At 39.5% G+C, this 12,672-nt stretch overlaps 1 protein-coding gene across 1 annotated transcript; it reads right to left on the bottom strand.

The window, feature by feature from the left end:
* Positions 1-780: 780 nt before the first annotated feature.
* Positions 781-12,260, bottom strand: wapla (WAPL cohesin release factor a). Its single transcript, XM_020921297.2, has 20 exons — positions 11,968-12,260; positions 10,942-11,342; positions 10,132-10,858; positions 9,735-10,033; positions 9,521-9,651; positions 9,128-9,223; positions 8,752-8,913; positions 8,227-8,363; positions 7,700-7,811; positions 7,315-7,545; positions 6,860-6,971; positions 6,640-6,737; positions 6,292-6,368; positions 6,028-6,203; positions 5,767-5,882; positions 5,432-5,647; positions 4,751-4,967; positions 2,864-2,952; positions 2,690-2,785; positions 781-2,303 (listed from the first exon to the last, which is right to left on the bottom strand). The coding sequence occupies exons 2-20, from the start codon at positions 11,318-11,320 to the stop codon at positions 2,238-2,240; spliced, it is 3,537 nt and encodes a 1,178-aa protein (XP_020776956.1). The 5' UTR covers positions 11,321-11,342; positions 11,968-12,260; the 3' UTR covers positions 781-2,237.
* Between the last annotated feature and the right edge of the window lie 412 nt (positions 12,261-12,672).

Genomic DNA, 12,672 nt, shown 5'->3' with positions numbered 1-12,672 from the left:
TTAACATGGCTTAAAGCTCACAACACTCAATTTTTTGTAATATAGGGTCTTAGTAAGACACACAGTAATATGTCACCACTACATTAGATGGTTTCCTAAAAATTGCTGCAAGGTTATACAAATATTAAAACCATAAAACAATTAGTTAATAGTTCGCATGAGTGCCTGATTTGTGACTCACCTGCATTGATCATGTTATAGCAGACCTGCATGCTCAAAGATACATAAACATAATTGTCCCCCATGTGTGCATTGTTGTTATACCTGCCATACTGAACTCGGTTTGAAACCCTTTTGTTTGTTGTATCAAGGCTGACACAGCTGCATGAAAATCACAATAGTCACACATCTTCCCCAGAGCACTGTTAGCTGTTTGTAAATTTGACTCCCCACTAGAGCCACAGAGGAGAATCTTTTGTTTCTATTATGCGCAAGTCAGTCAGGCCACATCCGCAAGCTGTCAGCGTTGAGTGCCGCTAAGTATACGGGCAGCACTGGACCATCACTCTATCCCAGACAGTTTGTCAGGGATAGGAAAAGAAATGAGGGTGGCGCGCACATTTTCAACTTGTAGCCTTGTAGGTTACGGCCGTCGCGACGAGATTGAATACAAATTCACCTAGCTGCGATGAATACCAAACAGAAAAAGCAAGAGGAAGCTAAACATCTCTTTGTTCACACCGCTGTTTACCACCCATAGCTCTGAATTCATAAACTGAAAATGAAAAAGTCCCCACTGGTCAAACAATAGAGATTGGAAAATAAAACACACAAGGGGAGTGTACTGAAAGTAGCAACTTTTTAGTTTGAGATACAACTTTTTACATGTAACCAAAGACAGTGTCCTCAAAACGGGTACAAACATGTTTTACTCTTCCTGCATTTTTTTCAAACTCAGAAATAGTATTGTATAAAATAAAAATATCAGCTCCGGGAGAAAAAAGTAGTCTAAGCATTTGAATGTCCATGAACCATTATGTACAGGTGTATTTACAGTCTTAAAATTCCATTCAAATTATAATTTTGCAAAGTGTACAGTAAACTGAGAGTTCACCGCAGCCCCTCGGAGCAGATAAATACGGCTATGGCTGTCATTCAGTCAGTGGTCGCAAAGTACAAGACACAGAGGTCTCTAGAGGGCGCTTCAAATGACACGCAGGAATAAATTAAGCCCAACTAATTCTTCAATTATGAAATGTTTCAAATGAACAAGCTAAAATGACACATAGACATATGAGGACTAGTCTGGGTGAGAAATGACACTCATTCATAAAGATGTATTAATGTCCAGCTACTGCAGTGAATCATGGGTTGAAAAACATGACAGGAATTTAAAAATAAGAAAAATCATACCCCAAGGGACAGTAATATTAAATTAAATACATTAACTTCACTGATGTTTAAAAGGAAGCACAGCTCTCACAATGTAACAGAAAATTCTTCTAAAATTGAATAAAAACTAACTAATCAATGTCTGCCAATTCATAATAACAAATCATAACAATTGTTATAAATTAAAGAAAATCTACAATTCATTATGAGGGAAAAATGCCCTTGAAAGAAAAAAGTAAAAAGCAATGCAGCTGATTTCACAACATAATCGGGAGCATCGGGGATCAAAGTGTTGTGTAATCTATGCTCTTTCTTAACATTCATCTCAAGCCAAACACAAACAGCAAAAACAGTTGTATGCATTCCCATGATTTCACACCTGTTTAGAAAGACGTCTAAAATCCATGAAAAGGGGTTTTCATGCTAAACAATGGTCTCCCCACTGGAGCGAGTCCGTGTAAATGAACATGTTAAAATGCAATGATCCATAAAATTGGAGGGGTGACTGTGGGCTGGTTGTTGCAGTAGCAGAGCCAGAGCATTGCTTTAGGACATTTCAGGACGAGGTCTGGAGCCTGTTCAGAGCTGTGTCAGGACAAAGGCTAAGCCCCTCCTCCCTGGTACCTGAGGAGCATTGGACAGTCTGAGGATCACAGGTGAGTGATCTGAGCCCCTACATGTACAAGGGCTTTGGTACACGCTGTGCCAACAGACAATGTGTGAAACAGAGGTGTGTGTGGGCAGAGGGGGCGCAGAGGAGGCCTGGGGGAGTCCAGATTGAGGTTGATCACAGCTCCGGGTGATGGGCTGTGAGCCTGCACTGCCCCCTGTGGCTCTAGTCTGTAAGGGCCCAGAAGCAGCCCCTTGCCTTTGATGTACCACCCAGAGTTCAGTACCACTGTCTGTTAACAGTGCTCCAGGTAGTCGATGACTCGAGAGATGGACTTCTGTCCTGTGGTGCCCATTGCACACTGAGAAGAGACAAAGAGGAAACAACAAAAACATGAGAAAATGCTCTACTTCTCTGGTGAGGGCCCAACTCTTACAACCCCAGAAGGTACGAAAAGTAATATTGAGAGCTAGTAGTGCAGGCACTTGAGTCACTTTTCTATATTAGATCCAACCAGAATGTTATGAAAAACCATATCATGTATTACTTATTGCGTTAAATAACTATTTATGAGCAAATTCAAGTTTTTACATTTTAAAAACTTCAGAGGCCAGAATCCACCAAAAAGAAACTACAGCTTACATACACATTTTTCTCAAGTGCATTTTGTTCATGGAACAGAGGCTGTGATTTTAATGACCTACACATTTTGCACATTTTAGATAACTGATAATATTATGTACTCACAGTGAGGTTCATGAAGTTCAGGAACTTCTTCAACATCTCTGTCATGATGGAGAAATCCCCTTTAGGTAGATGCTCTCTCACAGTAGTCACATTGATCTGCTCAGAAGAGGGGACACATGAAACAAAACCACAGGTTTATACAAAACTAAATACTTCTGTAATGTTATATCTTACCTGGCTGCCTTGGCACAAGCAGCCCAGAAGAAGAGCCGTGTAGGAAGCGACTATGCTGTCCTCCATATGTTTTCCCGCATGCTGCAGAGCTGCAGATACAAAAGAGAAAGCATTTCTGATTCCACTTAACAAAACAAAAGTGTACACATGGGTCAGTGAAGTGACATTGGCATTATACATTTTTAAAAAAATAGATTTTTATATCTCTTTAGTTGTACCAATACGCATTTAGATGAATAAACCTATAGTATTCTTTCAAATTTGGTTTCAAGTATCAAAATATCACTCTGTGACACAGATCACATGCAGAAACAGTGATAACATTTGTCTGTACAAATTCTAAAAATTGACAAAACCATAACTTTTCTCTGTGGCATAATTTTAAAAGCTCTGACATATAAACAACATATAAAACTATTTTCAAAATTAACACAAAAAGAACAACTTTTAATGTCTTAAATACAGATGTCTGCAAAAGCCTCTTTTCATCAGTGTCATTCGATACCATGAAGTTAAAGGGCCATTTTGAACAATAATCTGAGGTCTTTTCTTATGTTTCATGAGATGACATCACACTAAGGACCCTGCAGGAAATAATATTCAGATTTGGCTTTTTAGTTTTTGCTGGTGACGCCTTTGATTTTGTCATTCAGTGCAATGTTCAAAATGTGTTTAAAACTGTTTTAATTTTAAAAATATAACATTTGAAATCAATGCTTGGTGTGAGCAGTCAGCATTGATGCCTTTGTTTCTCTTTGATGGATAAAGTATAAACCAGTTTAGGTTTATAAACTGGTTTATAAAGTATAAACCAGATTAGTCATTTGGTAACAGCATGTCATTCGGTGAAACCTGAATTTGTCATTTGGTGAAACAGATCTGTGCCTGTTGTAGGTAACATTAAGCATTTAACTCAAAAATATCTGCATTTCTTTTACAATTTTATTAGTATTATTTACAATGTTATTATAATGTACTAACTATATTTCATACTATATTAAAGTAATAATTTTCATTTTAAATGTAAAGTAATCACATAAATAAAGGAAATTAGGTATGGTAGTTTAATTTGTAATTATTCAAAATTCAACTGGACAATAAATATATTAAAGGTAGTTAGATAGGTGTTAGTGCAATTTGGTTGACTTTTCTCGAAGTTTATTTCAAAAGAAAAGCTTTTTTTGTATTTCAGTTGAACCATCATTAAGTAAAACGTCAGATGTCATGTGGTGAAATGCTGATATTACAGTGAAATGTGTTGGAATGTTTGTTTTGACATACAAAAAAAAAAAAAAAAAAAGATTTTTACATAAAAACTTAAGTTTAAAACTGGGAAGTGCTCACAAGCTTAAGTTTTATCCAATTTTTAAATGTTTAACTTTTCACTTTAACTGTGAAAAAAAAAAAGATACCACAGAGTTAATGCCGTATTAGGGCAAAATGTGAAATTTTTTAAAACTTTAAAAAGAACATTTTTAATGGCTTACTGTTTGTAGATTTCAGTTTGTGTTTTTTATCATTTTCAATAATATAAGTTAAATTCAATTAAATTTAATTATTTAATTTCATAATTAACAATACATTTGTTGCACAGAATGACATTATTAAGATGTCCCTGGTTTTAAATGTAGAAAAAGTTAGTTTTTTTTCTTCCTAGGGGCATATACACAATTATATAATATAGACTTAAATATACCACAAAATCAACAAATTTTGTATGGCATTATACTTTCATTTTTTGAGCATTTGAAAACTGCAAAACGTCTCTAACCCACATACAAGTTTATACAGAATCTAATCTTGTGACCTACTCTATGTTATTGATAGCAGCCACAATGCCACCATCCCATTTTGATAAGCCTGTCTGTTAGGGCCTTTGTTGTTTACCTTTATTGAGGTCCAACTCTTCGTCCTCCTCCTCCTTCTTGTCACTGTCCTTGGATGTAGTCTGCTTGTCAGTGTTCTCGGCCTCGACCCACTGGATCTCACCCGATGTCTCCTGCCACTGTCCACTCTGGTCCAGCGCCGGCTTTGGGGCCTCACTGATGAGGTCATCTGTTTTAGCTTCAGCCAGTATAGCAGCACGCTCCCTCTCCAGAAATAACTGCAAAAAAGCAAAATCAGATAAATAACAAATTAAAATAAACAAAGAAATAATGCATGATTAGGAGACCTGCAGGGCAGACAAACATAAATGTAATACTAATATGCCAAGACATTCAGTTTGAATGATATAATCCGAAATGAAGCAAAGGTTCACACATATACCAAATCTGTGTGCAGTCAGTTCCCATGGACTCTCTGCCCTTTTTACCAGTCAGCTAAATGTCTTAAATTCAAAGAGGCCATTATTTTATAGGCACAGAGAGCTTATTCTTGTGCATTGGCCAATGTGGCACTGAGGGGAAATTGCATTCTCAATCTAGTCCAGAAAGCTATAACAATATTCATTTTTCGACGCGACTTCTTACTACCACCAAGTGCAGCTGAATGTATAGCTGTGTGCTGTTTAATGTAATACTCTATAGAATGTGGGATATTTATGATGCTAGCGGGCCCAGCTCGTACCTTGACCAGGGCAGCCAAAGCGCCAGAGGCTTTGGGCTTCTCCTCTTCCTCTCCAGGAGCTGGAGCGGCTGCTGACTCTGCGCTGCTTTGTGTGGGATCAGCAGGCTGCATCAGGCTGTCCTCCAGACAGGCGTCTTCTACACTGTACTCCATGTCCACTAGACAGTGTCTGTTTCTGGAGCTGTACTCCACCAGATTAATGAGAAGGCCCAAGCCCTGGTATGCCAAAACATAAAACACACACATGTATCTTTACTTCAAAGTGAAATCTTTTTACAGTTGCTTCTCATTAACACAGTTCACAAACAGTGTTATTGTCTTTACAGGAGACTTACCAGCACTCTGATGTCAAAGCGCTGCTCAGGTGGGATGTAGCGAGGTACTCGCAGCACACAGTTCAAAGCTGTAATTATTAACAGCTCCTGGTCACCCGTCTTTGTACTGCCCCACTCTGACAGGAAAATATGAGAAGAACATTATTCCCTTTATACTTGTCCCATTCTCTTTGTAATGTACAAACACAGTATGGCAGACATTCATCTATGCCAACAACTTTATGATAATAAATTAAACTGGTTAAAAAGAGAAGTGCTTACCATTGTCATGTGTGAGATTAAGCAGCACTCCAATGACAGCCCTCATGCAGTCCTCCACAGCCTTGCCCACATTACTGAAGCTACAGTGGGGAAGAGCAGCATCAGCCGAGGACACACTGCTATTGTTTAGGGCTCTGCTGTAGCGTTGGATCATGTCCTCACAGTGACGCAGTGCTCTGAGAAAAACGAGACAATACAAGTAACTACAACACCTGCTGCACACAAGTCATTATAGGAGTCCATTTTCAAGTCTGGACCACTCACCTCGCGGCAGAGATGATCAGTTGAGAGTCTTTGTAAGCAATCAAGTAACCCTGATTCTCTGGGTTCTGCACTGTGACCTGTTGGCAGTGAATGAAAGAAAAATAAATCAATAAAAAGAGGGAAAAAAGGTACAAAAGGAAACAACTTGAACCAAACTTGAAGGAGAAATCTGAAGTTGTGATTAGAGTCAGTGATCAATAACTGTTGAACAAAGGAGCTACAGGAAAGTTAAGGTACAAAAGGAGACAAAGGGCACAAGTGTAATAACCATGTAATTTTCTTCTTTTACACCTGCCCTTGACTGTCACTCTTTGGATTTCTGAAACAGGGAGCACACTTCATACTTACACTTTCAAGCACTCTCAGGCACCTCTCCGCCCCCCACAATGACGCCACCAGATTCTCCTTGTCCTCCTCGTGGCTCAGGAGCTGCACACACTCTTTTACTGTAGAGATGAGAACCAGAAACGCCCCCGTAAATTACACAGATGGTGAATAACCCCAAAGTCAAAAGCCAACTTTTGACTGACCCAAAAGAAAGAAAAAAAACCCCAAAAAAAACACCCACCTTTGTCAACAATGTGGTCTAGGCCTCCGAGCAGACGCAGCTCCTCCTTGAACCAGTCCCCGGCTCTTTTCGAAGTCAAAGAGAGCAGAGTCTCCATGGCAAGGTGACCAGTCTGAAAAACAAATTTCAACTCTAGTTTGTATCAAAGTGGTTTTGTCGGGTGTACACAAAAGCCACAGTGACACAAAAGTAATTAAAAAGTGAATGATTAAATGAATATACAATTAAAGTTTTATAATACCAGAAAATTAAGAAACTTATTTAATTTACTAAATGGCTTGCACAAATGTATTTCAGTGCAAGTACAGTGAGTGAAATTTTTGGGCAGAATAAAAAATGACTTCCTAGTATTTGTAACAGTTCATCCTCATTTGTAAAGAAAACTATGATATAATTGCATACATTTATTACAAAAGCTTTATGGCGCTGATCTTAAAGCTATTGAGTATACATACTGTGATGTTCTCCAAGTCCAGATGTTTGTTGTGGACGGTCTCACAGAGCTTCCTGATCTTCTCCTTGACCTTGTCCTCCTCCTTGGTCGTCAGCTGGTCCTGCACAGCAGAGTAGTCGTGCTCCAGCTCCAGCAGCTTGATCATGAGCTCCAAACAAGCCCGGTCCAAGTCCATGTTCAGACGGTCTCTGCTCAGAATGTACATGAGGGCAGCTGTGCATAGGGCCAGGTTCTAAGGAGCAGAGGAGCATGTCAAATAAGAGCGGCAGTCAATGATCAGACAATAGGACTGACACTGTGGGAACTGTTTACATCTGGCCCAACAGAATAAGTAGAGATCACTAATTAATGATCCAAGTCAGTAGTTAAGTAGTGAAACTACTCACTGGATGCTGTGGAGCATCACTGAGGATTTTGAAGACATGTGCCACTTTTCCTCTGGCTCTCAGGTGCATCCTGAAACTGGGCATAGCACATCGTGTGGCCAGGCCAATTATACTGGAGAGAGACAAGAATGAACAATAAAAAATAAATAAAAAAAATTTTAAATACAGGAGTTCATCATTAAAGTGTATGAAATTTGACTTTAAAAAGTGCAAAATATTTCATTACAAAAATTTGAATAGTTGCTTCTGTACTGAAAATTATGCTTAATAAAAATAACACATTATGTCAAACAATTGGCAGGTGGTCTTGTTTTAGCTTTAATGATTTAAACAAATCATGTTTTTTTCTGTGAGTGGGGGCAGGAGTTTAAAGGTGTACAGTTTCTGCTTTAATTGACTTTTAATTATCTGTCACGTTTATTTTTAAATTATTTTTTAATAAATGATAAAAAAAAAACAAGACATCTAACCTTTGAGAGCAGATTTCGTGTAATTTCTAGCAGCTAGACTTGACAAGTTGCTCTCACCTAAGGCATCTAGTGTTGAGTGGCTGCGAACTTTTCAGCCCCGTCTCCAGGTACTCAAAGTCATCTGTGAACTCTTGATTCTCTCCAAACTCCACGACGTCATTGAAGTGCTTCACATGCTGCACTACCGTGTACAGCTGGAGGAAGGGGAATTGGGTTAATTTGAGCTAATTGGGAAACAATCCAAAGACACACTCAGCCCACACACACAGCACTGGAGAAATGCTCTTATTTTGTTCGATTCCACTCTATTGGTTCCATTAAATCCAATGGCTGACTGTGCTAATACCATGGTCAATAGTGGCTCAGTATATGGGCTTCAGGCACCATCAGCACTTCACACTGTATATTTGTTGAGAGCATACTGGCTAGTTTAATTAAAATAATGGGGAATGCAGTCTCACAACACCTTATAGGGGCTGAACTATCATGACAGCAGCACCCATCTTCCTGAATGATATTGGACAAATCGCTCTCTTTAGTTCACTTTAAACCACTTCAGAAGACACTGCATTGGACACTGACCTCCTTGTGCTCCTTCCTGCATTTGAGCGCTGTGACAATATCCTGGTTGGGACGTGTGGGCATGGTCTCAGACTTAATGACTTTAGGTGGTGGTGGAGGAGCTTTGAACACACCATCATCTTTATGGGAGTTGCTGTCTTTGCTGCTGCTCGATAAAATGGCCTGAAAAGAAAAGAGCAGGACAAATCTTACACAAAATCTGAGAAATTATATGTCTGAGCATTGGGTAGAAGTGTGCAGGTAGCAGAGTTCAGACCAGAGTGCAAACTTGACATATGTTAATCTCTAATATTGAATTTGTTATGAGAACATGCTCAAACAATGGTTTGGTTTATCTATCCAAATAAGAACAAAAGTAAACTGAAAAGGCTCTCACCGGAGCAGTTTGAGAGCGTGACAGAGGAGGTGCAGGCATCTCCTCAAGCTCAGGATGATTCCAGTGGCGAGCATTGTACACAGCTTTTGCAGGTGACTGAAAAAAAGAAAACAGTTTAAGCTTCAGAAGTTTATTTTCAAATGCATTAAATGACCTTGTCTTTTTCATTCCATGTAAAATTATTTATGTGTACCTGTGCAAGTGTTACTTAATTGGAAAGCATAATTAACCAGAATATATTATTTGTTGTTACTGCAACAACTGCTTGCTTATTATTTTAATAAATTGTTTTAAAATATATTTTTTAATGTATGAAAGAACTGAATCAAATTATAACCAATCTAAATATGACATCATTGCGTTAACATCAAGTTCTGAAGTGATTATAATTACCTTTTTTGGTCCACTAAAGATCTTTTTGGTTCCACTTCCAAATTCCTTTGTCTTTTCATTTGCCTTCCCCAAACGTGCCTTAAGAGTCTCAGTCCCACTAGGACTTGAGTCATCCGAAAAGTCAAATGCATCTTTGTCACATTCAAAGAAAAAAACAGGTTAAAGTTAGCAGCCTTTTATATACTTATACTTACAAAACAAGCAATGAACTTACCCATGTTGCTGCTGGCCTGGCTGTCCTGAGAGTCGCTGGTTTGGGGGCTGTCCACACCTGAGCTCAGAGCTGCCAGAGCCTTCTTGTGTTTCTTTTCTTTGGCACTGGTGCTGTCATCATCGCTGTCACTCTCACTGAGATCATCAAAACCAAAGTATTTGATCTTGTAGCTGCTTTTCCCTGCCATGGCACTTTCAGAGCCTTCTTCACCCCCCTGCTCCTCCTTGTCCTCAAAACCAAAGAACTCAAGCTTGCTCTCAGTCTTTGTCTTCTTGGGCTTTGCTGGTGTTGGCCTATACCTTTAAAAGAAAGGTCAGAATATTTATTGGAAGGAAGCAAAATTAGTTATCTGCATACATGAATGAATATAAAACTAAACAAAAAATACTTTATTTACCGAACATGCTTAGGTAGAGGAGCATCAGTCTTCTTCTTCATCTGTCCTGCTTCTCCGAGGTCGGCAGGGGGAGCAGGGGCAACTAGCTCATCCACGTTGCGCTCTATTGAGTCCTGAATAGTGACATTGCAGACTGACACACAGGAGGGATGCAGCACGGTGTAGTCCCTCACCCTACCTCCACCCCGGCCCACTGGCTTGGCTGCTGTTGTGGACTTGGCAGCAGTACTGCTTGAACTGGCGGGATGTGCAGTGAGGGATTTAGCTTGTATGCTTGCGGTTTGGTGAGAGTCATCACCATTGTTATTTTCCGCAAGTTCACAGGAGGTTTTGTTAGCCCGATTAGGCCTCTGGTATTTCTTGCTGTTGGAGGCCCTGAGGGTGAATGGAGATGGGGGAATATTGTCTACTGGAGGTTCTGGTGGAGGCTCTGCAGCGGCTTCAGGCTCAGCATTCATCATTTCATCTGATGGCAATTCATCACAAGAGGAAGGTGCAAGGAAGTCTCTGCTACCTCCAGGAGCATTGTTGGACTGTGTGCCATAGAGAGAGGCGTCTGTGCTTGAAGAGAAGAGGAACGACTGTGTCCCTGAATTCTGATTAGCAGAAGAAACCGAGTGTGAAATGAAGGATGCAGTTGTGGGTTTCTGATCAGATGCAATTTTGTACCACGGCTGGTTACTTTTGACAACAACCTTAATAACTTTCTCTTGAGGGTTTGACTTGCCTGTGAATACAGAAGATATAATTAAAAGTCTGCATATTTCATTTAAACAAGACATTTGAAAGATACAATGCATGACTACTCACTTGTTACTGTGGTAGAAGCTAACTGAGAGGAGGTCACTACAGATGGCTTGACAGTGCTCTGTGGTGTTGGTGCGATTGTAGCTGCAGCTGTACTGACATTAGCCTCCGGGCCAATGTGAGAAGTGACGGTTTTTGACTCATCGTCACTGTCAAACCCAAACGGGTCCTGGTCACTGTCACTGTCCTCTAGTCTGGGCCTCTTTGAAATCTCAGAGACATCAGTTTTTAACACAGGCCTTTTGGCCCCAAGTTGAGCCTTGTATGTGGTCTCTCCCCATTTGGTGGACAAGGTGGGCTTTCTGTTAGAAAAGACCTCTTCAAATCTAGAGTTGGCCTCCCCTCCTTTGCGGTTGTATGTCTTACCAAATCTGGATGTCATTTTTCGTTATGTTACATATTCCCTATATAAAGGAAAAAGCAATGAGAACTTGAAAATAGTACATAGTAATCTTGAAATGAAAATGGTCTCAAAATCAACTTTCTTGTATTCATCTGTATGGCCTCCAGAATCTACGACATATTAACAAAATCAAAATACCGCTGCACTCAACAATAAGCGAAACTGACAGAATTTTCTGACGGCATTTTCGTAACCATTAGGTCACATCGAGATCACTTTAAAGTATACTCTCGACCACTTCTAGCTAAGCAAAAACAAGTGTTAGCAATAGCGCTAACTACTCCAGTATATGTATGTTCAATGAGTGATTCAGCACAGGGATTTCTCTAAATTTGAAGCAGACTAAAAATAAATAATTTTAATATACAACACTAACAGCATAAGAAACTGGGTCAAGCCCCAATAACGATTATAGCGGAGACCTTAGGCTAGGTTTCCCCCAGTAGTAAACTTATTTTGAAGTTACCATTAGCTTCGATGCAATTTGTGCTATCATAACCACCGTACAATTTGGGGATTTTTAACATATGATAGAGAAATTGGTGACATTTGGCTAAACATACGTAAGAGTCTATAAAGTTTTAAGGTAAAGTAAAAATGTCTAAATACAAAAAAACACATATTACCTTTAAAGTTCAGTGAGTAGCTGATGTTCCGCTTGTCTGTTAGCCAGCCGGCTAGGCCTGAGCTCCCAATCGCGTACAGATCAAGCGGGTAAAGTCTGTCCAGCGCTCCAAAAACTAAACTATAGAGTCATCTTTCTGCCGAGTATGTTTAGATGATCACACTCGAGATTATAACTAGTTGTACTGCCGCTAAACCCTTCAACTCCGATCTCTGTAAACAACATAATCCAGAGTTTTTGTATTTAGCAGTGGTAGTGGCGGCCATTAAAATATCCCCTCCCTCCTCGTTCCCAGGTCGTGCGCCTCGAGATACGGACTGACCAATGAGCATCGCTAATATTCCCCAGTTATCCAGTAAAATGGCACCGGGTTGGCTGACTGTTTGAAATCAAAATAAACGACAGAGGGCAGCAAAGGACAGCTTACATGCTACTTGAAACTGTGCCAAATCTTTCGATAAGAAGTGCTTTTCTGAAATATGAACGTATAAAACAACTCCAATAGATTAAGGAGTTTTTAAGTTAGATTCTTTTTAGATGGTTTGTGAACAGTTTATTAATTAAAATGTAACACTCTTATGTCACAGTTGGAAAGCGGTAGCACTGCACTCGTTATCGCATTATGAAGGCTTAGATCAAAACGTATTTTTGTGTTCCACTCGTTTTATCAACATATTAACTTTTTTGCCACATATGTCATCAAGAC

This window comes from Boleophthalmus pectinirostris, unplaced genomic scaffold (assembly GCF_026225935.1).
Source record: "Boleophthalmus pectinirostris isolate CB_2022bp ecotype Guang Dong unplaced genomic scaffold, ASM2622593v1 HiC_scaffold_5, whole genome shotgun sequence".
NCBI classification, from domain to species: domain Eukaryota; kingdom Metazoa; phylum Chordata; class Actinopteri; order Gobiiformes; family Gobiidae; genus Boleophthalmus; species Boleophthalmus pectinirostris.
Note: the sequence above shows the minus strand (reverse complement) of the source record. Positions and strands in the feature narration are given on the sequence as shown.